At 46.4% G+C, this 27,919-nt stretch overlaps 1 protein-coding gene across 7 annotated transcripts in view; it reads right to left on the bottom strand.

The window, feature by feature from the left end:
• Positions 1–8,101: 8,101 nt before the first annotated feature.
• TTLL5 (tubulin tyrosine ligase like 5) overlaps positions 8,102–27,919 on the bottom strand; it is a 233,541-nt gene continuing 213,723 nt past the window's right edge. For 3 of the 7 annotated variants that reach the window (XM_045014664.1, XM_045014666.1, XM_045014665.1), the window contains exon 34: positions 8,102–8,891. Coding sequence is in view for 1 of the 7 variants with exons in the window: in XM_045014669.1 (XP_044870604.1) it covers positions 8,851–8,891 (41 nt within the window). In the remaining 6 variants the exon portion in view is untranslated. The remainder of the gene's footprint in view (positions 8,892–27,919) is intronic. The other 4 variants (XM_045014667.1, XM_045014671.1, XM_045014670.1 and 1 more) reach the window with 2 other exon arrangements.

A 27,919-nucleotide genomic window follows, 5' to 3' on the forward strand; every position in this document is an offset into this window, starting at 1 on the left:
TAAAACCATTGTAAAAAAATAAATATTTTTTGGGGAAATAGAATTTTCTGACCAGAGGCAATATTTGCTGAAGGAATAGAGGTTTTATCATATCAGAATTCTGTTCTAGCTGCAACATAGGCTAGGGTGACTGCGAGATCTGCCCCCCACTCAGAACCACTTGTCCCATTCTCACTGGGAACACAGAGCACGATGGCTAGCTAGAGACTCACAAGATGAGATCATGCCAGAAAGCTCCTCTTCCTCCCATTTCCAAATAAAACACTCAGCCTGAAGGCCAGGTCAAGACCCATGCAGTCCACCCAAATGGTATCAGTTCTGTATGTGCCACATCCCACCTAGGCCCTCAGATATGCAATCCCCTCCACCAGGTGCCGTCAGGCAGACACAACCTCCCTGTCAATGCAAAATAAATAAATAAATAAAAAAACAATGGATAGAATCCAACACATAGGGCAATGCACTTACAGATAGCCTGCCACAGTGTACACTACAGTCACTGTGGCTTAACAACTTCACAGAGTCAGTTGGATATGCTCTTGTTTGCAGTCTGCCAAGTGAGACAACAAGTAGAGTCACAGCCTGTCACAAATGGGCACATAGACATATATCGTTTTCCAAACATGGACTTGCGCACACACATAAATACCAAATAAATTGTCCCATAGACACATTCAGACAGCTTCAGCTTGCCAAACCTAGCCACCCAGTTCTACTGTATAGTCTCAGAGACCTGCCCAAGGCAAGATATAGCACCCACTGCTTTCACCTAGAGTTCCCACAAAGAGAGGGCATGGTATTCCAGATACAGATACACTATCTCCTGCACTTGGACTCTTCCAGAAAGAGTGGGACCCATAAATAGACCCAATCCAATAGCATCATGCACACACAGACCCTCTGACTCAGACAGCCAAAGTTACTCCTAGTCATGTTCTTAAGACCATAGGACATGTTGCCCCATCCCCAACAATTCAGTGCTGGTAGCCTATACTCACCACCAGCCAGGCTTCCGCATGGGCCTCTTCTCCTTTAGGTGTAGTGCTTCCATCAGATCCCAGTTTGATCCTCCTCCTCCAAAATGCAGGCAGCTGTTGCTCACCTCATTGTGGTACTGCCCCAACACACAATTCCAGGCATTTTAATGAGACAGGAAAAAAAATCTAGATGGTTAGCTGGCAACTAGTGGTTGGCTGCCCTTTTGGCCAGGATCCTGCAGCGAAGGAACACCGGCTCTGATAAAAGGGCCCTTCCCACTCACTAACTTTATCCCTTTAATTTTTCTTCAGGTCTCCTTGACCTGTAGTCACTTGTGATGAAACTAGTAGCTCTGCCCAGCCTTGCAGCACACACTTATTACCGTGTGTGCTGGTGCTTTCCCCACTGAAAGATGAGTGAGGGAGTACACTGTGACTACAATAATGTGCTGATGGACATGCTGTAAATGCCTGGCTAGATAGACGGGGGAATCCAGATGCCAGCTGGCAAAGGAATCCCTTCTAATCTCTTAGCAGCAACCCCCTGGGAGGTTTTGGTTTACAAGTTGGAGCCTGCTCTCTGGTTATCACTCCCCTTTGGCCTTGGGATTGGCCCTGCTGCCCATTCAACTGAAGGGCTCCCTTTCTCAAAAAAAAAAAAAAAAAAGGGGAGGCTACAAAGGGATGAACCAGAGCACAAAGCCTTCTAATACTTGACACAGCACTTCACAAACATTCACTAATTAATGCTGACAAATGGAGAAACGCAAGGCTCAGAGAGGGGACATGACTTGCCCAACGCTACAGAGGGTGCTAGTGGCAGAGAAAGAATTAGAATTTAGGAGTTCCTGGCTCTCAATCTGGCCCGCAGACCACTAGACCCTCATCTCTCCGCCTCCTATCTGGGGAGCTGCTTCCTGGAATGGCAGGCTGAGTCAAGAGTGGCATGGATGACTTCGTGGTTAAATCATAGGCCTCAGAGTGTGACAAACTGGCTTGTATTCTAACACTGATTTGCCATGCGGTCAAAGACAAGTCATCTCCCCTCTCTGAGACTCAGCTTCCCTGTATGTAAATGGCAACTGAGGAGAGGGCTGTTTGGTTACAGATCAGCTGTGAGATAAGCCAGCAGCACTTGGTTAATGGCAGGTTGAATAGCTTCCTGAGCCCAGTACCAAGAGCAGGTTGTTTCAGAACACGGGGGCTGGGGAAGGAGGGCAAAGGCAGAAAGCTGTTCCCCCTGTGGTCTGCTACAATGGGGAAAGCAAGTGTGGACTGTAGGAAAGCAGATAGAAGCAGTGGCTCCTCACTACCTGTACTGAATACACACCTAATAACTCCCCCACCAGGAGCAAACCTAGGTAGGCTCAAAGGATATCAACATAATCACTTATCTCAATGTAGCAGACGCTGCGCTCAGAAACATACAAGAGAGGAAGAAAGGAGTACTCTGCACTGCCATATGGGAGACCACTGGTATGATTATATGTGGCAGCCCCTTGTTTTTCAGGTTGGGAGTGCTCTGCAGTAGCATACAAAAGACCTAGGTCTGAATCTTGGTGCCATGCAACTCTGGTTGCAATGTTCTCCACTGTTACACAGGGGAACTACCTAACTTATTGCACTAATAGAAGGCACTCAGCTACTATGGCGATGAGTATGATATATGAACCATTACAGAAAAAAATGTTGTCCTAGACCCTTGCTCTCTGTGCTGACTGTGCTCTCCACTGGCCCTAGCTATTCAACAGGCACATGGGAAACCAGTGGACCATCCCCAACCCCCGTGTGAATTGGAGTGTGCTGCTTCCCCTATTCTGGTTTCCTGCCAACAGACTTCAGTGCACAAAGGAAATGAGATTACCTAGAAGAAAAAAGGAATAAGGGGCATACACCATTCGCACAAACCTTTGTTTCACTGAAAACAGTATCAGCTTTGCTCCAACTCACTAAGTTTCAGGTCTCTCTCACTTTTCTCTGTGTTGCATTTGACGTCTTCCATTCTTCAAGTTCATAAATCCGTTTCTGTACTTTCTGACTGCCACTAAACTGTCTTGTGTCTGCCTGAGGTACTCATCCCATCAGAGGCAGAGAATAAAGGGGGCCTCCAGCCATCACTTGGACTGCAAACCAAAACAGCCATGGCCTCCCAGGGGAGCTCACTGTTGTCAATGGTTTGTGATGACAGATTTTGATGGTGGAGCTGGGTTCTCAATGCAGGACAGATTCCATAGCACTGGGAGAGCTGGAGACAATTCTGGGGTCGGTTTCACTGTACAGAAAAGTTCCTCGCTTATTAAAAGGATATCTGCAACATGTAGCTCCTGGAATCTGTATTAAGGGGCTCACCTCTCTCCATCACTGCTCCACAGGTGATGTCAGGCAGAAGAATGGCTCAGAAAAATTCAAGAGGTCACTGCTGCTAGAGCACAAGGAGCCCACAAGGGTGACATCCTCAATCCACACACAATGCAGAACAACAGTAACTGAGAAGGCTGACAAGAGCTCCAGGCACCCATATTAATGATCTTTACATAGCAGCAACAATTAGACAAATTAGGGAGGGAAAAACATATTCTTTGACTCAAAAAACATGTTAGAATTTTAAATTGGAGCCTTAGAATGGGTTACCCAAAAGGTGAATAAAATGAGTCACTAATATGCACCCTATGATGCTTAATAAAGGAGCAGCTGGGCTTCCAGGTGGCTGCTTTGCAAATCTCTTCTATAGTATCCACTTTTTCTCCTGGAAGCAATCTGAGCCCTCGCCCAATGGATGTTTACAAAGTACCCCTTCTCAGAGTGATGCTTCAAGAACAGGGGAACAAATCCATGGAGAAGTCAATACTTCACAAGCTGCTTTGCATTTCTGTATTGCTACAGAACCCACAGAAGGAATCAGCTAATCTGAAACACTTTTGTCTTTTCTAGGTAAAATGTGAGAGGCTTCAGGTCATGCTGCATGAATGTAGGATCCTTTCTTTGTCACATCCTGAGTTGCTCTGAAGGAAAGGAGACAAGGGACACCTTTTGCTCAGTGTGAAAGCTGGGATTTGTCTGGGGAATGCAGCTGAGCACAAGAAGAAAGGCAGCAAATTAAAAATTGCATCAAATGGTTGTGATTTCTCCTAATCTTCTATCTGATGGAATTGCAATTGAAAATGCCACCTGTGTCCACAGATTTAAAAGGAGAATGGCACTGTATTCTGGACCATCTTGGGCTCCTCCAGGGAGGTGGATTGCATGGAATTTGGACTTCAGTTGCTTGGCTGCTTTTAGAACACTCCTAAGTAGAGGATGTTGCACAAGGAAGGTGGCACTAGAGCCGAGAGAACTAAAACACAGCAGCCAGGTCTTTTCAGGTACTAGGGCTTTTCTTTAGGCTGCACTGGAAAAAATATTTTAAAATCAGGTATTTAGCACCCAGAGAGGGAACTAACTGTATTAGTAACTCATAAGGAGAAAGCTTTTCAGACTAGGTTGTACTTGCCATTGGTTGCTTGTGTTAGAGACTTAAGAAGGACATTAATGTCTGAGTCAGGGAGAACTTGGCACTTCAGGGTCAATCTCACAAGCTATATCCATAAGAGAAGGATGTTCTTAGCATCGTGAATCAGTTCCTATTGATTATGAAATGAAGAGTCCAGGGCTTGGCTAAGGACAGTTGCACACACAGGTTGTTCCATGGTTAACCTGGAATTATGAGAATCCACTTAATCTTGTCCTTTTGTACTTTTCTCAGCACCTGGGGAATGAGGGGGAAAGGAGGGAAGGTTCACAGCAGGCTGCAATTTCAGGGAACAAAGAATGTGTCTATCCCTAGTGCAGGAGGCCCCTATATCTGCGGCAGAACTGAGGCACTTTACAGCTGTGGCTTGTGGCAAACGTGTATTATTAGAATTTCCCACATCCTGCACATCTGGTGAAATACTTGTGAATTGAAGCTCCATTCCCTGTGATGTATGCTGGAACTGCCGAGCCAAATTGCTCTGATGCTGACTTTCTCAGCTATGTGGACTGCTGTGAATGTCACAAGATTCTCTTCTGCCCATTTCAGAGTGGGTAAGAGAAGAGCTACAATGTTCCCCCGCCCCCATACATGTGGTAAGACACCACCACAGTATTGTCTAAATGGACTGATGCAAAAAGTGTAATGTAGAATGGCTTGTGAATCAGAAGTAGCAGGTGAACTGCTTTCATTTCCAGTCTGCTCCTATGAAGATGCTTCTGGTTCTTTGAGCACTTATCTGGTTCATACAAACTCTCTTGGCAAGGAAACTGGCACCTGTCATTACAATGGTCCAGGCAGGATGTGAGCATGAAAATCCCTTGAGAAAAGTAGCAGGTGTGTCTCACCAGAGCAGAGATTTCCTGACATTCTTCTGGAAGGGTTTTCTTCTGCAGAAAATGAAATTAGTCCTATTGTGAGAGCAGAAGAAAGTAAAGATTTGCTGTGAGCCAAGGAGCTGCAGGACAGTATGGTACTTAGAGGATGTCTTGGTCACTAGTGAAACAATATCCTAAAGCCTTTCATGAGACAAACATTTGTGGGCTTTCTAAGTGATGAAACAGGCTTGTAAAGGGACAAGATCCTCTGATAGTTCCAGAGTGCGCTCAATGATTTATGATAAAGCCCATGGGTGAAAGAAAATAACATTTTCTGAACCACAACCAGAGCCTTTGGAAGAGATGGACTTACCAACTATCTAAATATGACAGAACTTGATCTCCTTACCAGTGAAGGGCACCTGCTACCATACTATATTATTACCATTTATTATTTGTATTGTAATAATACCCAAATACCTCAATTAGAATCTGGACCCCTTTGTGCTAAGTGTTGTACAAACACATAGAAAGACACAACCCGTGTCTTGAAGAGCAGGAAATGAGTGTAACACAATAGAAAGGAAGGAGAGGTAGGACAAAGGAAATGGTGATAAAATCTGACTGTAGCATACCTTAGCAATAAGCACGATGTGATGACTATACATCATTTTAAAGTAATTTTTATTTTTTACTAATTCCAACTGCCTTCAACCCAGCATCATTAGTTGGCTACAATCAGAATCTTTGTGAAAATTTGCAGAGCCACAATTTATAGCAGCACCTGCTGCTATTTTCATTCCTAGGTATTTCTCATGAGATGCTTGTGATAGGTATATGGAGACATGAGTTTTGCATGTCTGTGGATGCTAAGAATTCTCCAGCTGATATTAGGCCAAAGAGATTCCATCTTGAATTTCTGGTACTAGAAACAAGAGAGAAAAGGCTTTCATCAAACTGTCCTTAACAGACAGGAAGAGGTGAGGTGCTGGGTACATTTGCTTACATCATCTCCTTTTTGAAAGGTCAGAGGCATAAGGAGAGAACGTTTCTTGAGCGTGAGGAAAGTGAGGCAAATTCTGTTAACCGTTTGAAATGATGGAAGGAACTCATTTGTCTGGTATTTTCCCTGTCTGAGGAACTAGTTAATTCTATCTCCAAAGGAACCTGGGGACATGGCTGCAGGAAGTCAGTAACTTTATTTGTTAGTATAAGGATTTGCCCAAAGACTTACTCCTTCCCTTTGGTAGCTATTGTAGTATCCAAGCTGTGGAAATTAGGTCAGTAAAGGTGTTATGTTCCACTAAAGAAGTTTGTTGGCTTTGGGGTAGAAGTGTACTGAGCTTAGGAGCCTGTCTTTTCTTTGCTTTCTTTAAGGCCAATTCCATTTTTTGTCTGAACAGGTCAGATACAGAAGTTGCCCCTTCCCAAGGAACATCATTCTTCTTAGAGAACACTGCACTCTTGGCATGGATTTTTAGTGAGGAGGCCCAGATATTACTCTTCTCCTTAGGGAGTCTATCTGATTCACTGAATATAACCACAAAGTTTTCTCACTAGGGTCTCCCCAAACATAAGTGAATCTTCCCTTTAGATTGAAAACAATGGGTAAAACACTTTTTGTAAATGTCAGGAATATTCTTTCACTTTAACAGGAGGGAAAGAATACTCTGACCAGCTCAGAGCCTTGACCACCACCTCCAGGTCTGTGGCTCATGTACTACACATTAAAACTCCTCAGGGAGGCAATTTCAAAGTCAGAATCTGACTCTGAAGAGGATGAAGAACTTTCTCCTCCTCCACAGAGACTCCAAGGGAGATGGACTTGGATTTCTCTTTGGCTTCTCAGGGAAGGAAGATCTGTCGGGCTTCCTTACATGAGCGCTGGGCTCTCTGCTTTGTTTGTGAGGGCTTCTTGCTCTTGTGGTGTTTAGTAGAGGACTAACCTCTATGGTTAGGGTGAGTGGCAGGGAAGCTATAGAGATTCTGATTTCCCTGAGGCCTAACTGAGGTAGCCTGCTAGCTTCTGATCAGAAATTAAACAGGCAGAGAAGGGAAGGGTCACTTGCACTACTAGGCTCTGCAGCCAGTTAATATGGGAGCTGGAAGTCTGTTTTCACACATTACTGGCACATGCCATCTGCTGCTGCCAGTGGCCATTGCAGATACAGCAGTTGATGTGGACCCTCTTACTTATCTTTGTTTTTCCATTTTTCCAGGCATTGCCTGAGGGGTGAACATCAGCAACTTCTCCTCACTAAGGCAGAGTGGAAACCAGGTCCTGAGAGCACTAGCAGCAGAGACCCCAAGTAGCAGGAAGACTTCTTTCTTCTGATATATCCTTCATCCTGTCCATCACTTGTCTGCCAGGCACCTGAGGAGGACCTAGTAGCACTGATTACTGGAACTGCAGTGTGTACTGCAGGAATGATAGGGAGGCAAATGTAACCAGGAAGGAGAGAGACCAGATCCTAGCAGCCTGTTCAGTGTGGGGTCCAATATAAACAGTAGGAGCCTGTGTGTTGCTCGGGAACATGGTCTGTTATAATTGTTCCATTTGGCTGTTTGATAGGAGAAAGAATATGGAAAATATGTGAAAATCTTGTTGGTTATTTAATGAACCTAGAAACTGAGCAGGGCCTGAAGATATTTGCTCTGCATTTTAGGGAGCAGTGGGTTTTCAACCCTATGCAATCTCCAGCTGCTGATGCACTCCTCTAATGCAGGCAGAGTTATCTTCATAGCATTAGCCAAACTTTGACTGGAGTGGTGCAACAAGCCCCTGCTGCAGCTGATAGAAGCCACCTGTCCCTTGGGCTTCAGATCTGGTTCTAGAAACATCAGCCAATCATGAAAAAGTTTAGAAAGCAGAAATAAATGGGAGGAGAAAGTAAAATACAAAAATAAGCCACACCAAATACAAACCTCCAGCAATGAAACAACATGACATTACAGTCAGATTTTAAAATAACTGAAAATATAAACCATACAAACAAAATGAAATTACTTTATTCAAAGTGAGTATTTCCATGGCTTCCTGCCAAAATTCAAGATGGCAGCCAAAGAGGATGTCTCTCGTCACATGGTCTGTTTGTCTTCTGTCATTGGTTGTCATATGGTGTGAGCAGTGCTCATAGAGGGAAGAGAACTGTGTCTGTTACAGGACTAGGATGGGCTGAAATGGCTGAGTGGATGAGGCTTCATCTTCAAACTTGGACCTTGGGAAGCACTATGCAGACAGCTAGAGGACCTCTGTCTTATGTGAGTGTCTCTATGGCTGGTGGGTGGAAGGAGGTGTGGGAGAGGAGAAGGAATCCTGGGGGCTCAGTGGCAGAAGCTCTGAGAGGGAATGGTGGCCCTCAGCTCGGAGCCTTACCACCAGTTCCCACAGACATGTAACTTCTCTCCTCTCCTCAGAGAGTTCTTTGGAATGTGCAGCAGGGCCTCACTGTCAACCTCATCTGGGTGTTAAAGGGATGGTGGTGTGATGCGCAGTCACTGCTGCTTCATCCCTTGCCTAGCACTCAGGAGCGGTGCACTGGGCTTCTCACCTGGTGCTCAGGGTTAATCCATCACTGCGAGTAGGAGCTGGAAAAGACACAAAGCAAAGCCTGTGAGTGACCTCAGAGGGGCATTCAGAGTGTAAAACACCACTGCACTGACCCAGTGGATGCAGAAGTAATTAGCACTAGAAATTTGGAACTCCCTGTCAGACTGCAAACCACACGTACACCTGTACATTTAGGAAATCAGTTTGCTCCTAGATTTGAACAACACTTGTTGGGAGCTGTGTTTATTAAAAATAAATGCACTTGGAACCAGAATGCCAATTATGTGCACTTGGACTGGTTACTGGTCCAGAAATCTGCATCCAGCATCCTATTGTCCCTCTGTATTCACCTGCTATATTAATGCCAGTGCAATGGAAGGGAAATGAAGTCACACAAGCCATCCATCCAATCTCGGCACTCATCCTCCTGCTCCACAGAGACTCCCTTGCCTCTCTTTTTGCATGTAACCCTGTAACACAAGTAGCCCTTCCACATACACTAACATGAGATCATATTTCACGAGTTCTTTGTGCCTGGATGTCTTGAAGGCTCATGCAGGGAGGGGCATTCCTAGGCATATGTGGAAATTGATGAGTCACTTTCTTCAGAGCGACCACTGGGCACTACTGCAATACAAATATTAAACAATCTAAGTAAATCCATGGGGCATTCCCCTTTCAGGCTGTTGCTGGCCTGTTCACCATCCTCAAATGGGTGCTGGGTGATAAAGAGGGAGAGATTTCTTGTTAGCGAAAGGAACCTTAGAAATAGGCTTGGAATTAGATTGTCTCAATCCCCAGACTATGATGACTGAATCTTTTTGCTCAAAAGATTCATGGGACTGAGTTACCATGTATAACAGACTGAATCCCTTTATCCTCCACTTCCCAGGAGTTGTTAGAACACAAGTCTGTCTGGCTATCTATCCAGGTACTACCATGTCCTCCATGACTGTAACATCTGAGCACTTCATAAACATTAATGAATTTATCCTCAGAGCACTTCTGTACAACAAGGAAGTTGCATCTCCATTTCACGGATAGGGCACTGAAGCACAAAGGACACGTGATTTGCCTAAGTTAACACAGTGAGTCTGTGGCAGAGCTAGGAAACCAAATCTCTTGAATTCTAGTCTTAAATGTAAGACCTTCCTCCTTCCTACATGGACTGATAACCCTAGAAACTCATCTCTCTTGGCTCCATGCAGAGGGACTTTCCAATCCTACAGCGTTGCCCATGCTTCCCTTGGTAACATACAGCTTGAATCTGAAAGGAAGTAAATTGACAGACAATATATATATCCTAGAGTGGATGACATTAGCAAACAGGGACAGCTGACAAGTGAAGACCAACCTGCCCCCTTCCCCACCTTTTCTGGGCACAAGTCCAGTTTGGCTTACTGGACTATGTAAGCTCGAGAAAGCAACAGCACCATGTCACAAAACCCTACCTGGGTAAGTAACACAAAAGGGCTGCCCACAGCTGCAAGCATTTGAGTGAAATCTCCCTGCATGAAAAGGCTAGTGAGCAGCCTCACTAGGAAGGAGAGACAGGCTTGGGGAGGCCAGTGTGACCCCTACTGTCTGCCCCATGCCACAGAGAAGACAGAGATTTACCTTCCCATCCAACACCACTACAAAGTCCCTGTGCTCTGGATAAACCCAGATCTGTTTTCCCTTATTCACCCCCTATTTCACCCCCTTATTTCACTCAAATCTGGCACTTCGAGTGCAGAAGGTGAGGGTCTGCAAGGATTCTAAAAATTAATACTGGCCACCCCTGGCTGGTATTAAACTCCCAAGGTTATAGCTTTTCTCTGACCTTGGATGAGTAGATGCTGCCACCACCCAAGTGCAACCCCCCCACTTTTTTGAACCCAGGAAGGCACACTTGGGAATTCCTTCCTGTCGGGTACCCTCAAGCTCTTTCACCCCCCCTCCGGGGAAGAGCTGAGAAAGAAAACAAAGGAAACTTGCTGTTGCCAACAGCTAATTAAACAACATATGCACAAACCTCTTAGGACACAAAACCCCAATCCTGTTCTTAAAAACTTAGTCTTTTCACTAGGTCTTAAAAAAACAATTACAAAAATTAAGCATCAAGATAGCTCTCTTGAGGTTCAGCTTAAAGGTTACAAGCAAAACAAAAGCATTTGAGGGTTAGCACAGAGGAGTCCACAAGCCGATAAGAAATAAAAGAAATAATCCTAATTGCATCTTCCTAGACATTCCTGATCTACCTACATATCTGGGGTTCATGAGTAGTTCTAGGTATGATTTGATGATTTTTCATACCTGTTTTAAAGCTTTTTACAGCATAGTTTCAATCCTGTCCAGGGGCGGCTCTAGAAATCAGGCTGCCCCAAGCAGCGCGGTGCGCTGCGCCGCCCTTCCCCGGTCCTGCGGCGGGTCCCCTCTTCCCGCGGCTCCGGTTAAGCTCCCGCAGGCATGACTGCGGCAGGTCAATCGGAGCCCGGGAGGAGCGGACCTGCCGCAGGCATGACTGCGGCGGGTGCCGTGGTCCCGCGGCTCCGGTTGACCTGCCGCAGGCATGCCTGAGGGGGCTCAACCGGAGCCGCGGGAAGAGGGGACCCGCCGCAGTCATGCCTGTGGCAGGTCCGCTCGTCCCGGGGCTCCGGTGGACCTCCCGCAGGCATAACTGCGGCAGGTCCACCAGCCCAGCCTCCCCGCCCTCCCCGGCGGCAGGGGACGCCCCCTACATTTTGCCGCCCTAGGCACCAGCTTGTTTTGCTGGTGCCTAGAGCCGCCCCTGATCCTGTCCCTGCTTTGTTCCCTCTCTCCGGAGAACAGCAACAGACAGAGAAAGGGGAAGTTTTTCCCCAATTTAAAAAAGTTCTAGACCTCCCATTGGCTCTTTTGGTCAGGTCCCCATTCCCCCCCCCCTTTTTTTTAACCTATGGGCTTTTTTTTAACCCTTTACAGGTAAAGCAAGTAGAGAACAGCTACTAACAGGGATTTTATAGCTAACTGGCTGGATGAGTGTCCATAAAAGGGAGCCCTCCTCCTCCGCACTTCATTTATCACAACTACAAAGTTCTTGTGCTCTATATAAACCCAGATCTGTTTCCCCTTATTCATCTCCCCACTCCCCAGGTTGTTTGCTGTAGTTGCTTCTCCCTGCTCTGGCTCTGTCCTTCCCTCCTTCAATTTCCATGAGTCTTGCCACACTCTCAACCTATTCACCCTAATTTTTTGGCCTGTATTTCTCTACTGCAAACCAAGAGTAAATCAATGCCACAAAAAGACATCCAGTTCAGTGGAGGGGCAGAGTCAATTCCTGTATTGGTAGCAAGGTACCAAAGGACCACGTACAATACAGTAGAAGTAAGAGAAAGTTACTCACCCTGTGCAGTAACTGAGGTTCTTTGAGATGGTTGTCCCTGTGGGTGCTCCACTTTAGGTGATTCTCTGCTCCTGCACTTGTAATTGTAGATTTTTAGTAACAGTGCCTGATTGGGTCACACATGCACGGTCTCCATCTTGCACTGCCTCAGGCAATTATATAGTGCTGTGTGATCAACCCTCCCTGGATTCCTTCTCTACTGCAGAGCCTCTAGAGCAAACAAACTCCAAAGTAGAGGGGAGGAAGGAGGGTAGTGAAGCACCCACGGGGACAACCATCTCGAAGAACCTCAGTTACTGCACAGGATGAGTAATCTTCTCTTCTTCATTGAGGAGTGTCCCTGTGGGTGTTCCACTTTAGGTGACTGTAGAGCAGTGCCCCTCTGTGGAAGGGAGGGGCTTCAGAGTTGCATGGCGGTTGATAAAACTGTAAGTCCAAGTAGAGCTTCTGATGCTGAGTGTGCTCTATGGTATAGTGTTGTGTGAACGTATGGACTGTTGCCCAGGTGGCCACTTTGCAGATGTCCATTATAGGCACATTATCGAGGAAGGCTATTGACGTAGAGAGTGCTCTGGTAGAATGAGTGTGGGTCCCTGGTTGGGGTTGTATCTGATGATGGCAATAGCAAAAGTCAATGCAGCCGGGGATCCATTTTGACAGCCTTTGTTTGGGTCTGGTGTCTCCTTTAGATTGTTCTGTAATGGAAGAAATCACTTTGGTGACTTTCTGAAAGACTCTGTCCTCTCAATGTAAAAAGCTAGTGCCCTATGGGTGTCTAGGATATGAAGTGTTGCTTCTTGTTTGTTCGCATTAATTATTTGGGAAAACGGGAGATGAATGGGATGATTCAAATGAACAATTAAACTATTTTAGGTAGAAACTTGGGGTGTCGTCTTAGGGTAACTTTATTTTCGAAAAATATTGTGTATGGGGGATGTGCTATGAGGTCCTCCAGTTCTCCCACTCACTGGGTGGATGTGATAGTGACAAGGAAGGCCACCTTCATCAAGAGGTAGAGAAGTGAGCATGTTGCTAATGGTTCAAAAGGGGGCCCCATAAGGCATTGAAGCACCAGACTGAGGTCCCATGATGGAGTGGGGGCTCATATTTCTGCATAGAGGTTATGAAGACCCTAGAGAGAATGTTTAATGGTAGGGTGGGCGAACATTGAGAACTCGTCCATTTTGTGGAATGCCGTGACTGCCCCAAGGTGTACTCTGATGGAGTTCATCGAGAAACCCAATTTCTTGAGTTCCACTATGTAATGCAATACCACTGTTAAAGGAGAGGTAGTTGCCATAGTTTACCTATACTGCCATCATGTATAGAATCTCTTCCATTTGTGAAGGTAGGTATACCAGGTAGTAGACCTTCTGCTGTTTAAAAGAATGTCCCTTATCTTCTCCTAACAGTCATTTCATTGTCTTGGAATCATGGAGTAGCCATGCCTTCAGGTGGAGTCCTGCTAGGTTCTGATGGTAGACCCGGCCCACACCCAGAGACAGGACATAAGATAGAAGTGGAAGTGTGTGTGGTGGCACACAGCCATCTTCAGGAGGTAAGGAAACCACGTTTGCCTGGGCCACATGGAGGCTATCAAGATGACTTTGGAGTTGTCAGTCCTTATCTTGTGTATGATCCTGGCTAGGAGAGAGGTTGGAGGGAAAGCATATAGTAGATGTGTATCCCATTTGAGGAGAAAAGCATCACCAAGAGATCATGGTCTCAGTCCCGCTCTGGAGCAGAAGTAAGGGCACTTGGCTGGTTTTTCACAAAGAGATCTATAGTTGGGAATCCCTAGCATCTGAATATGTTCTAAAGTACCCTGGTGTTCATTTCCCACTCATGGTCCTGGGAAAATTTTCTGCTCAGTGCATCTGCTGTGATGTTTTGGCATCCTGGTAGGTAAGAGGTTGAGATGTCGATGTAGCGGATGCACCAGTTCCATAGTTGCATCACTTTTGTGCACAGGGAGTGTGACTGTGCCCCTCCTTGGCGTTTTATAAAACACATACAAGTAGCATTGTCTGTCAGCACTTTTATAGCCTTGTCCTTGATCAAGGGTAGGAAGTGCGAACATATCTTGTGGACTGCAGATGAACTCCAGTCTCTGAATGGATGTGAACGTTGATTTTTGTTTGTTTATCTGTAGACTCAGCTGTGTGAAAGAGCTACTGTCTTTTGGATGGTCCCATCATTGGAATATGGATTGTGAGACTCTGTTGTTCAGTTCCCATTCATGATACTGGGAAAATTGTCTGCTCAATATGTCTACTGTCGTGTTCTGGTAACCGGGGAGGTAGGATGCTGAAATGTGTATGTTGTGGTTTATGCACCAGTTCCAAAACTTTATGGCCTTTGTGCATAGGGAGTGAGAGCGGGATCCTCCCTGTCAATTTATATAGAACATACAGGTGATGTTTTCAGTCACCATGTGTTTTGTTCTTTATCAATGGGAGGAAGTGAAGACAGGCGTTGTGAACCGCACATAGTTTGAGGAGGTTGATGTATAATTGAATCTGCATAGAAGACCATCTCTCTTGAATTGTATGCTGATCCAGGTGGGCGCCCCAGCCAATCAAGGCATATGTTGTAATTAGCATGGATGCTAGATCCTGGTGAAAGAGGACCCCTGAACATACATTGTCTGGTTGTGTCCACCAGTGTAGGAATTCCTTGATTTTTGGTGGCATTGTGAGGCTCCTGTTCAAGTAAGCAGGTATGTGCCAGTATCTGTGGCCTATTCATGACTACTGAGATAAGGTTGGTCAGTGTCATGAATCTGTTAATCAGTAATGATGCCCTGGCCTCTATGGCATCTAGGTGGGCTCTGATGAAGTCCAGTTGTTGTACCGGAAATAGGATTGATTTTTGTTCATTTATCTGTAACCCTAAATTCTGGAAGAGATGGATTGTCCTTTGAGTGATTTCGATTGTTTCTGATCGAGTGGGGCCTTTGAGTAGGCAGTCGTCCAGATATGGAAATATTATAATCCCTTGTTTGCGCAAATGTGTTGCCACTACCACAAGGGTTTGAGAAGACTCTCGGTGCAATGGAAAGGCCAAATGATAGAACTCTGTATTGGTAGTGGTCACTTCCCACTGTGAACTGGAGGAACCTTCTGCGAGCGGGATGTATGGTGATGTGGAAGTAGGTGTCTTGTAGGTCGAGGGTTGAGAACCAATCCCCCCTTTCCAGTGCTGGTATTACTGTGGTGATTGTGACCACCTTGAATCTGGGGGCTCGTACAAACTTGTTGAACTTTCTGAGATCTAGAATGGGTCTCCGTTTTTCTTCTGGGTTAAGAAGTAATGGGAGTAGAATCCCTTCCCCTTGTGTTGTGTAGGAACTAGTTCCACGGCACCTAACTAAAGAAGATGGTTGTGACGGGTTGGATCACAGAAACCCCCTGGGAGCTGCCACCTGATGTGCCAAGACTACTTCTACCCCTGCTTTCCCTGCCAGCTCAGGACCCCAGCACCCTGTCTTGCTGAGCCAGACACTCCCGTCAGCTCCAACAAAGACCCAGGGTCTGAATTATTTGCCCCAAAGCTGCAGGTTTACCTGAAAGCATCTAACAGAAGTGTTCCTGTCTTTAACACTCAGATGCCCAACTCCCAATGGGGTCTAAACCCAAATAAATCCATTTTACCCTGTATAAAGCTTATACAGGGTAAACTCATAAATTGTTCGCCCTCTATAACACTGATAGAGAGATATGCACGGCTGTTTGCTCCCCCAGGTATTAATACATACTCTGGGTCAATTAATAAGTAAAAAGTGATTTTATTAAATACAGAAAGTAGGATTTAAGTGGTTCCAAGTAGTATCAGACAGAACAAAGTAAGTCACCAAGCAAAATAAAATAAAATGTGCAAATCTATGTCTAATCAAACTGAATACAGATAATCTCACCCTCAGAGATGCTTCAGTAAGTTTTTTCCTCAGACTGGACACCTTCCAGGCCTGGGAACAATTCTTTCCCCTGGTATAGCTCTTGTTCCAGCTCAGGTGGTAGCTAGGGGATTCTTCATGATGGCTCCTCTCTCCCCTTTGTTCTGTTTCACCCCTTTATACATCTTTTGCATAAGGCGGGAATTCTTTGTCCCTCTCTGGGTTTCCACCCCTCCTTCTCAATGGAAAGACACCAGGTTAAAGATGGATTCCAGTTCAGGGGACATGATCACATGTCACTGCAGGACTTCATTGCCCACTTGCCAGCACACACATATACAGGAAAACTTATAGGTAAAACACACCCATCTGCAGACAATTGTCCTGGTTAATGGGAGTCATCAAGAGTCCAAACCACCATTAATGGCCCACACTTTGCATAATTACAATTGGCCATCAGAGTTATATTTTATATTTCTAGTTTCAGATACAAGAGTGGTACATTTATACAAATAGGATGATCACACTCAGTAGATTATAAGCTCTGTAATGATACCTTACAAGAGACCTTTTGCATGAAGCATATTCCAGTTACATTATATTCACTTATTGGCATATTTTTTTATAAAATTATATAGACTGCAACATCACAATGGTTTACTTCTTGTTGTAGCAGATGCTCATGAGAAGGGTCCCTGAAGAGGGACGGGGAGGGTAGTAGGGTGTGTGAGCAGGAGGTGAAAGGGATAGCATAGCCTCATCTTACGATCTCTAAAATCCATTGGTCCATAGTGCTTGATGCCCAGACATGGTAAAAAAGGCGTAATCACTGGCCAAAGACCTGGTTGGTATTCATGCTGTCAGGTGAGGGAGGTCATCTAGACCTCAACCAAATTTTCAAAATTGTTGCTTGACTGATGTGGATTATGACGTAGAGGACTGGGTTTGAGATGCTCTATATCTCTGTGACCTTTGTCTGTGCCTTTAGGGGTCGTATAGTCGTTGCTGTTTGTGTGGGAACAAGGAGTCTCTGCTGTGCTGATATGACTGGTAACGTCTCCGTTTCATCGCAGGTGTATATATCCTGAGTATATGAAGAGTCACTTGGGAATCTTTCATCGAGGGGAGGATCTCATTGGTTTTGGCAGAGAAAAGTTTTTCTCTGTAGAATGGAAGATCTTCCACTTTTACTTAAGAACATAACATAAGAACGGCCATACTGGGTCAGACCAAAGGTCCATCTAGCCCAGTATCCTGTCTTCCGACAGTGGCCAATGCCAGGTGCTTCACAAGGAATGAACAGAACAGGTAATCATCAAGTGATCTATCTCCTGTCACCCATTCCCAGCTTCTGGAAAACAGAGGCTAGGGACACCATTTCTGCCCATCCTGGCTAATAGCCACTGATAGACCTATCCTCCATGAATTTATCTATTTGGACGTCTTTCAGAATTCCTGAGGATTGCAGCCATGATGTCTTGCACATTACCACGCCTTGACATCTCCCTGTGTGGACTGGGAGGGTTAGGATACCGTTGGCAGTACGCTGCCATGGATCCCAGTAAGGACACTGTGGTGGAAATGGCATAGGTGGTGGCATCCAAGGGTGTACGTACCATTCTTGAGTTTCAGGTCTGGAGTGGTATTCCTGGTGTTCTGGTGGACCTGGTCTGGTAGCTGTGTGGATAGGCAAGGAGTGATGGAAGGAGTAGATTTCCCCTTCATCATCATCATCCTCGTCTCTGGATAAAGGAGGAGCTGATTTGGGTGGTGTGGTATGTTGGCATGGTACTGCGTGTGATGGAGTAAGGTCGGTGCCGAGGAGACCAGATCTTTATGGCGGAGAAACTGCTGCAGTACCAAGAACATCAGTACCGAGGAGGATGTTGTCGGCAATACCAATGGCTTTACCACAGTTGTCAGTGCCGAGGGTCATACACCATGCGCTGTGGAGGCAGAAGGTGGAGGCATAGACTATAGTGCTGCTGAGATGCTTGGTGCCGCATGTTTGAGCGGCTCCAGCAATACCAAGGCAGGGAAGGTAGGTTTCCCTTTTTGCCTTTTTCTGAGCCAACCCGCTTAGGATCTTTTGCTTGAGCAGTACCCATGGTACCAGATGGTCCTGCTACTTCCAAGATGGATGGCTCTCGGTGCAGTTGGTACTGATGTGGTCTGACAGGTCGGGAAATCTCTCTTTTTGGTGGGTTCTCGTGATAGTGATGTGAGAGCCCATTTCTTTGTTGCCTTTTGGGGGGAGGTGCTCCTGCCTCTGAGAGGGTAGTGGGGAACGTCTTTCCAACACTGTCATTGGAGATTGTTGTCCAAGAGGGGTTTGTGATCCAGGATTGGATGCCGGGCACAGAGACTTCTCCATCATGATGAGTTTTAACTGTAGGTCTCTTGCCTTCCTGGCATAGGCTTTTAAATTGTGGCAGTGGGAGCACTTTTGTGAAATGCATGTCTCACCAAGAGAGCAGACACACTGTGAATGCCTGTCCAACACCATGACTGACGGCCAGCAAGTAAGACAATGTTTAAACCCCAGGGAACTGACCAGGCCCCCTAGAATAGGGTTTCTCCCAGGAGGGAGGGTAACTATACTATGCTAAAAGGTATACTAATAACTAGAACTAAAACTCCTAAGATAAGAATATTTTTTTAAGAAAAGAAAAATAAATGGGAAAGAGGTAGTGTAGTTAACTATGAACTAACTAACTAACTGGGTTATGAACTGGTACCCTAAAGTTAGAACTAGACTAAAGAGAAAGTTCAGAGGTGCTGCCAAGTACTCCATCTCAAGCCGAGGGCAGTAGAGAAGGAACGGAGGGCGCAGGGGTTTGGTCGCACAATGCTATGTAACCGCCAGAAGTAGTGCAAGATGGGGAAAGCGCATGTGTGACCCAACCAGGTACTGCTACTAAAAATCTCCAATTACAAGCGCAAGGGCAGGAGCAGAGGAAGCTCCCTAAAAGGGGGGGAGGCAGCGGTGCCCGAACTGTTGCCCTGCTCCCCATGCCATCCCTTCCCTTGAGGCCCACCCCCATGCTGCCCCTTCTCCCTGAGCCACCGCCCTCAAGCCGCCCATTCCCCAAGGCCCCACCCCTGTGCTGTCTCTTCCCCCGAGGCCCTGCTCACGTGCTGCCTCTTCTTCCCAAGACCCCGCCCCCCGCTCGCTCCTCTCTGCCCCCTCCCCCTCACAACTAGTAAAAAAGTGCCTTCCCACTTTTAAAAGTGATGGGACCATGGTCCCCCACCCCACCCATTCTGGTGCCCCTGCACAGGGGCGCAGATTCACCTAAAGTGGAGCACTTACAGGGACATTCCTCAAAGAAGAGCCGGGGGATCATATGAGTTCTCCAAATCTTTGCACGATTGATCCTGAAGGGCACTTCCAAAAAGGTGAGATCATGGGTAGAGTCCCCACCACCTCAAAACTGAGAACTGACAGAGCTCAGCCAGCTGCAGGGCAACCTTCCCCCTCGCCAGTCCCCCACACCATTCTTATTCTGAAGGCTCAAACAAGAGGTCACTGCCTCTCCAGCTTACAAGTTTTCTTCTAGGCTCCTACAGTTCAGGGTGGGTTCCAAGTCAGCTTTCAACAGGGGACCTGATTTAAGAGACCATCCCCTCCTCCCTCTCCTATTTCCCCAGCCCCATGTCTGCTTTCAGCAGACCTGAAATGCTCCCCAGGCTTGGACTGGCCTCTTATTAGCATTCAACCAGGAGATAACAGGAAACAGCTTCTTCCTCTCATAAAACAAAGGCACGAGAAGTGCAAGAGGCAGACCATTCTCACGAGTTTAGGAATAAGTGTATTTTTGTTTAATTAGAAGTGAGCACAGCCCCATAGATCTAGCTGAGAGGTGACGGCTGAGTTTGACATTATCCTGTTAACATCATCTGAGGAGGGCTTAGAAAAATGCTGCCTTCAGAAAGGAGCTTTAGATTATGTTGGGATTAATGAGAGTTTCCCATACGACTCAGATAGGTGGATAAACACAGAAACAATTGTAATCATGCACCGCTGTTTAGTTTTAGAGCTCCAAGTTCATTGTGAAGCTACTGTAATGTACATGGGTAGGGCCTCTGATGTCTGCTCACTAATAGTTACAGAGTCACTCTGCCCTCCTTCTCCATGCAACAATGTGAAATAGACTAAGAGAAAAGGTGTTATACTACCACCTCACTCTCTTCTGGTCCCTGTGCACTGGTATTAGGGGCTCAGTCTCTGCACTGCTCTGGGCCAATAATCCCACAACTACTGTACCAGGATCAACAGTGACTCTGGCTCTCCATCTGCCATCTTTTCATGCCTGTGGGAGTCAGCTGCTTCTCTATGGCCCTGAGATTGTAGGAAGGGGACTGGGGGGAGGGAAGGGGCCCTGGATAGCTTTGGGATGCTTCAAAGGACAATGGTTTTAGGAGGATATTTCTTGGAACAGATGTGAAACCAAATACTTGCAATCACAGCAGACCTCCATCTACTCAAAAAGGGAAACGTAACAGTGGGATTCACCTCCCTTCACCACATCAAGCCTTGCTTCTTTCCAAATTCCTATGATACAGGGCAGATCATGTTTCCTGCTAATCCCCTTTTGGCAGCGCTACAGGAAGGGAGCACTATAGGAAGGGCAGAAAGAGGTGCTCACAGAATGTCATAACCATTGGTGGCACAGGCTGTGCGCAGGATGGAGGGTTCTGCTGGAGGAGCTTTGGTCTATGTGGAAGATGCTGGGGTTCTGACCACTGCTCCCTCTAAGCAGTTCAGTAAGTTTATCAGATAGCTAGCCTGTTCTGAAAGGATTTATGGGGATGTGTTTGCATTAGTATATTCCTGTGCTAGGGTTAGTGGTGAGGTGTCATCAGAAGCAGTTCGCTGGTGCCATGAGGTATTTCACACCCTGAGCAGCCAGGCCAGTCTGAAGCGAAGGTCACTCGAGGTGCCCATTTGAAGTTACTTTTCAAAGTCAAAACCACATGTGCAGTCAGTCACAGAAACAAGAGAAAGCCAGAAGGGTGGCAATGAAGAGTGGAATTAATGGGATTAGTGGTATGGAGGAGAGGAATCAGCGACAAAGTGTGGAAACCCGAGTGAGTCCTGTTCCCAGCTGCTACTGCTGAAGGATTTGGACAGATTCAGCTGGTCTGACCACACTGACTGTAACTGTAGCCAAGGTTCCCCTGGGGGCTGTTTTATCAACATAAAAATAAATACATTGGTGCTCAACAACCCACCGCCTCCTCAGGCTAGAGAGAAGCCTGAGAGAAGCTGAGGGATCCTGGAAAGGGCAGCAGCTGGGAATCCCACCTTACTGCAGCAAATGCCTGAGTGACTGATACAGGCTGTGCACACTAGCCTCACCATTTATGCTACATTTCCTGTCCTTGTCCTCTATGGTCCCAGGGAACTGGGACCCACTACCTAGTGATACAAGAATCTCCCACCTCCAGGACAGTTTCTGTATCTATACCTGGGCAAATAATGTGCAATAATTTTTAAATTAATCTGCATCTGTTTTGTTCACACCCTTTTTGTATTTGTCTGAAAGTTTTTCATTAGCACAAATGCTAGTGTAAAGTGAATTTTAAGCTTGCACATTTGAATACCTGAGGAAAGCAATTTTAAAACTCATTTTCCCTGAATATGCACACAAGAAACTGGATGATAAGGTGACACTTATCCAATCAGGGAGCAGATAAAGTGCCACGTGTGAATTATGTGGCCAACCCCTACTAAGCAACTCAACTCCAATTTCATATTTCATGTAGCAAGTCATAAATGAAATTCATGGGAAATGTCGTCAAATAATTCTGGATAATAAAAAACTCCAAAAACCTGAGAAAATCATCATCTGCCTGTTGATTTTCTGCAAACTGAAAAATTCTGGGGCTGAGCTACACTGATCACTGATTCTGAAGAATCAAACAATAGTCACTAAAGGTGCCTTCTCTCACAACCAGCAGCAAGAAGACTCCATTCTCTCTTCTAAAACACGTGGTCATAGTGGTCCACGCATTCATCACCTTCAGGCTAGACAGCTGTACTTCTCTCTTCCTCAACCTCAGGGCCGGCTCCAGACCCCAGCGCGCCAAGCGTGCGCTTGGGGCGGCATTTTGCCGGCAGGGCGGCAGGCAGGTCCGGCGGACCTTCCATAGTCATGCCTGCGGGAGGTTCACCGGAGCCGCGGGACCAGCGAACCTCCCGCAGGCATGACTGCGGACGGTTTGCTGGTCCCGCGGCTGGGGTGGATCTCCCGCAGGCATGCCTGCGGATGCTCCACCGGAGCCACGGGACCAGCGAACCCTCCGCAGCTGCGGGAGATCCACTGGAGCCGCGGGACCAGGGAACTGTGTGCAGTCATGCCTGCGGGAGGTCCGCTGGTCCCGTGGCTCCGGTGCACCTCCCGCAGGCATGACTCCTTGGGGCGGCCAAATTCCTAGAGCCACCCCTGCTCAACCTAAAGAAGAAATTTATGAAGAAACTACTGATAATGTACCGGATAGCAGTCTGTCTCCTAAATGGATTAGGCCCATGACAGCATATCATGCCAGTACCCCTCAACCAGCATTAGCTCCCCGTGCACTTAGGGATCCAATTCAAAGCCCTCAGTGAGATGGGTGCATTTTATTTCAAAGACTGACTGTCCTTCAGGAGTCCCCCCCATGCAGCTGGATACCTCTGGCACTCAGATATTCACAGCTGGAGCCAGATGAATTTCTATAGTAGATAGATAATTAACACCATTGGACAACCTCCTGGTATAATTATTAAGCCCAGATACAGATGAGAGTCACAGAAGGCAGAGTTTTCTCCTCAGCAGGCCTGAGACCCTGGGACACCCTCCCAAAAGAGATCAGGAAGAGTCCTTCCCTTTCAGCTTCAGGCTGCACTGTAATATTCACTTCTTCCCTACAGCATTTCCCAAGAACCAGAATCAAAGGAAACTAGACTATATGTCAGAGTCCAAGTTTTAACCTAGACCAGGGGAAAGAAGTGACATTTGTGCCTGAATCAGGAGCCATGAGTATCCCCAAAGTAGGACAGAAAACCAACTACTCTTTACTTCTCCCAACCCAGCTGTTCTCAATGTAGTTTTAATTCCCTCTTGGCAGCCACTTGCTAACATCACCAATCTAAGAGTTAGCAGAATAATACTCTGTGACTATTAACCAGCCTGACTGATAAATGTGCAACTTCTGTCAGAATTGGAGCCGGACATACCTCTGCCCTGGTTTTATACAACACTGAGTTTTGTTTGTAACTCCTTGTATTGTTATTGTGTTATATACATTTATGTCAAGACACTCAGAGCCCTAGATGGGTGTTCTTTGGTTTGGAGCTTTTACAATAAAAATAAGTAAAATAAAACTCTCTTTCTCAGACACTCAAAGGTTGGGAGCAGCAGGACAGAAACATGAGAAGAGATGAAGGGGAAACCACCAACATCCCACTGGGATAGAAATGGATCATGGGTGACTCCCATTGGACCCCTAAAACCGATCAGCTTAGTAGGTGTCCCGGCAGCATCCCCTCCACAAGGCATACACTGAGCATCATGTTGAAATGAAGGGTAAATTGCCCTTTCAGATCTCTTCTGTATTGAGACTCTTGCTTCTGATTAAGTATCTGTAAAAATCTCTCTCAGTAATAGAGAAGCTGGCCAGGAACTGCTGTTCTGGTCTTATAATAGTACCCTTCACCCTCCCGTCTTCTCCCTGAAACTTCTGCCTTGTGTTGCCACTTTCAGCATGGATGAATAATGAATAAAGAAGTGTGTAACTTTGTAGCCGGCTGGAGACCTTCCTCAGTGCTGCAGTGCTACCTGCCTCCTTGCCTGTGTTCAGATGCTAAAAATTCCAGGGGGAAAAAGAGATACCTTTTATATCAGGGAAACCTCTTTTTCTTGAGATAGGCACAGAACAATTGATAATTTCAGGTACTGTGTCTCTACAAAGGGGTGGAAAGTAAAACATTAAGATATGGCAAAGAGTGTGCCCCACATGCCTGATATTGTTAGTTTCTTTAATTGGAAACCATTACTGAATGAACAGGCCCTCAGAGGTGACTGGCTCAAATTGAGTAACAAACTGACTAGCCCATAGCCTTGTGGCTTCATCATCTGCACACAGCCAGCTTGAACACTGTGCCTACCATAAAGGCCATTCCTGGAATTGAACAGACCCACCATAAACTTCAGCACAGGCCATTCACTCAGCAAGCAACAGCCAGGCAGCCTCAGGAGGGTGGGATTGCTCTTCTTCATCCTGGCTGATTACTTTGCTAGCACACAGTGTGTTGTTAAATTCCACTAGGGAGAAAATAGCAGAGGAATAGTTTTCTCTAGGGACCCTCAGTCTAAGGCAGGGTGAATCTAAACCTGGTTCATATAGAGGGACTAAAGTTTTCTCCAGTGGAACTGGTAATGTTGTAATGGTTGCCCATATGGTCTGATTTTCAGAGTTGCAGGGCACCCACTACTTCCATTAAAGTTAATGTGGGGGAGGGGGAGAGAAGCAGGTTGCAGATGTACAACACCTGAGAAAATCAGAGGAACTAGAGGGTAAGATTCCTAATCTGAATTTGTTGCTTGGCTCAGAACCTGGGTAGTGTTGTCACAGCAGAAGTGACACTCACCTTGCTCTCTGATCTACCATCACGAGTTCAAGTCAGGCTCACAGCATCCATAAAAAACAGTTACTCACCTTTTGTAACTGTTCTTCGAGATGTGTTGCTCATGTCCATTTCATTGTAGGTGTGAGTGCTCGCTACATGCACTGGTGTCCGTAGGGGATTGGCTCTGGCGCCCTCTGGAACAGTGAGCATATGTGCCGGTATAAAGGCGCCACCGGCCCCCTCCCTCCCTCAGTTCCTTCTTGCCGGAACTCCGACAGAGGGAAAGGAGGGTGGGTCATGGAATGGACATGAGCAACATATCTAGAAGAACAACAGTTATGAAAGGTGAGTAACCGTTTTTTCTTTGAGTGCTTGCTCAATGTCCATTCGATTGTAGATGACTCCCAAGCAGTACCTTCAGAGGTGGGTAGAAGTTCACAGATGTGTTGATTGCAAAGCTCTGTCAAATCCAGCATCATCCCTGGCTTGCCCTCACCCAGATGGCGTAATGCATCACCAAAGTGTGTACCGATGACCACGTCACGGCTTTACAGATGTCCTGGATGGGGACATGGGCCAGGAAGGCAGCCGAAGACACCTGATCCTTAGTAGAGTGAGCCTTCACTATCGGTGGAGGCACTGCCTGTGTCAACTCGTAACAAGTACAGATGCAGGTGGTGATCCAGTTCGAAATCCTCTGAGAAGACACCAGAAGGCCCTTCATCCTGTGATAAAGAGCTGTGTCGATCTGCAGAAGGGCTTGCTGCGCTCCAGATAGAAAGCCAGGGTGCGCCTGAGATCTAGAGTGTGCAGACACCGCTTCTCATTGGTCGTGTAAGGCTTTGGACACAACAGCAGGAGGAAGACATCCTAGTTGACGTGGAAGTGCGACACCGCCTTTGGCAGGAAGGCTGGATGGGGCGGCAGATGCACCTTGTCCTTATAGAACACTGTATACGGGGGCTCTGAAGTGAGGGCTTTAATCTCAGACACTCACCTCGCCAAGGTAATGGCTACAAGGAATGCGACCTTCCATGACAGGTGCAAGAGAGCAAGAGATGAGAGGCTTGAAAGGAGAACTGGTGAGACTGGAGAGGACCAGGTTGAGATCCCATTGGGGAACCGGATCTCATAAGAACATAAGAATGGCCCTTCTGGGTCAGACCAAAGGTCCATCTAGCCCAGTATCCTGTCTTCCAGCAGTGGCTAGTGCCAGGTGCCCCAGAGGGAATGAACAGAACAGGTAATCATCAAGTGATCTATCCCCTGTTGCTCATTCACAGCTTCTGGCAAACAGAGGCTAGGGACACCATTCCTGCCCTTCCTGGCTAATAGCCATTGATGGACCTATCCTCTAGGAATTTATCTAGTTCTTTTTTGAACCCTGTTATGGTCTTGGCCTTCACAACATCCTCTAGCAAGGAGTTCCACAGGTTGACTCTGCATTGTGTGAAGAAATACTTCCTTTTGTTTGTTTTAAACCTGCTGCCTATTAATTTCATTTGGTGACCCCTAGTTCTTGTGTTATGAGAAGTAGTAAACAACACTTCCTTATCTACTTTCTCTATACCAGTCATGATTTTATAGATCTCAATCAAATCTCCCCTTAGCCGTCTCTTTTCCAAGCTGAAAAGTCCCAGTCTTATTAATCTCTCCTCATATGGAAGCCATTCCATACCCCTAATCATTTTTGTTGCCCTTTTCTGAACCTTTTCCAATTTCAATATATCTTTTTTGAGATGGGGCGACCACATCTGCACATTCAAGATGTCGGCATACCATGGATTTATATAGAGGCAACATATTTTCTGTCCTATTTTCTATCCCCTTCTTAATTATTCCCAGCATTCTGTTCACTTTTTTGACTGTCACTGCACATTGAGTGGATGTTTTCAGAGACCTATCCAAAATGACTCCAAGATCTCTTTCTTGAGTGGTAACAGCTAATTTAGACCCCATCATTTTACATGTATAGTTGGGATTATGCTTTCCAATGTGCATTACTTTGCATTTATCAACATTAAATTTCATCTGCCATTTTGTTGCCCAGTCACCCAGTTTTGAGAGATCCTTTTGTAGCTCTTCGCAGTCTGCCTGGGTCTTAACTATCTTTAGTAATTTTGTATCATCTGCGAATTTTGCCACCTCACTGTTTACCCCTTTTTCCAGATCATTTATGAATATGTTGAATAGGACTAGTCCCAGAACAGACCCCTGGGGGACACCACTATTTACCTCTCTCCCTACTGAAAACTGACCATTGATACCTACCCTTTGTTTCTCGGACTGGAGGAAACAGTCTCTCGAGGCCCTTCAGGAACCTGATTGTCATCTTATGTGAGAGCACTGATCTATCCTGGACACGAGGGGGGAAGGTCGATATGACTGCCAAGTGCACCTTGACTGATGAAAAGGCAAGGCTGTGGTGCTTTAAATGCAGCAGGTAATCCAAGATGGGTTGCAGAGATGCGCCGACCGGAGAGATATTCTGCTCTGATGCCTAGCAGGAGATGCACTTCCACTTTGCAAGGTAGGTCTCCCTAGTGGAGGGCTTTCTGCTTTCCAGGAGAACCTGCTGGACCTGACTGATGCAGGCTTGCTCCTCGGAGCTTAGACACGGAGCATCCATGCCATGAGGTGGAGAGAAGATCACGACTTCTCTCGTGATCCTGGGAGAGCAGGTCCAGATGGTCAAGGAGAGCCCACGGAGCTGCTACTGCCACGTGCATGGGCATGCCGAACCAATGCTGATGAGGCCAAGCTGGCACGATTATAATGACTTGTGCCTTATCCTTCTTGATCTTGGAAAGGACCCTGATGAATATTGGGATTGGAGGGAAGGCATACATTAGAGCCCCCAACCATGATAGGAGAAAGGCATTGGATAGCGAGCTGCTGTCGAGGTCCTGCAGAGAGCAGAACTGGTGACATTTTCTGTTCTGCTTGGTAGTGAACAGGTCCACTTGGGGAGCTCCCCACCTCTGATGACCTCTGAGTGGAGGGACGACTCATGGTGAGAGAAGAAGGACCTGCTTAGGTGATCAGCCAGTATGTTCCGAACGCCAGGTAGATGGGAGGCTTCCAGGTGGATCGCACGCTGGATACAGAAGTCCCACAGGCAAAGGGCCTCCTGACACAAGGCCAATAATCGGGCTCCCTCCTGTCTGTTGACATAGAACATGGCGGCCATGTT

Source organism: Mauremys mutica, chromosome 4 (genome assembly GCF_020497125.1).
Source record: "Mauremys mutica isolate MM-2020 ecotype Southern chromosome 4, ASM2049712v1, whole genome shotgun sequence".
In the NCBI taxonomy this organism is placed as follows: Eukaryota; Metazoa; Chordata; order Testudines; family Geoemydidae; genus Mauremys; species Mauremys mutica.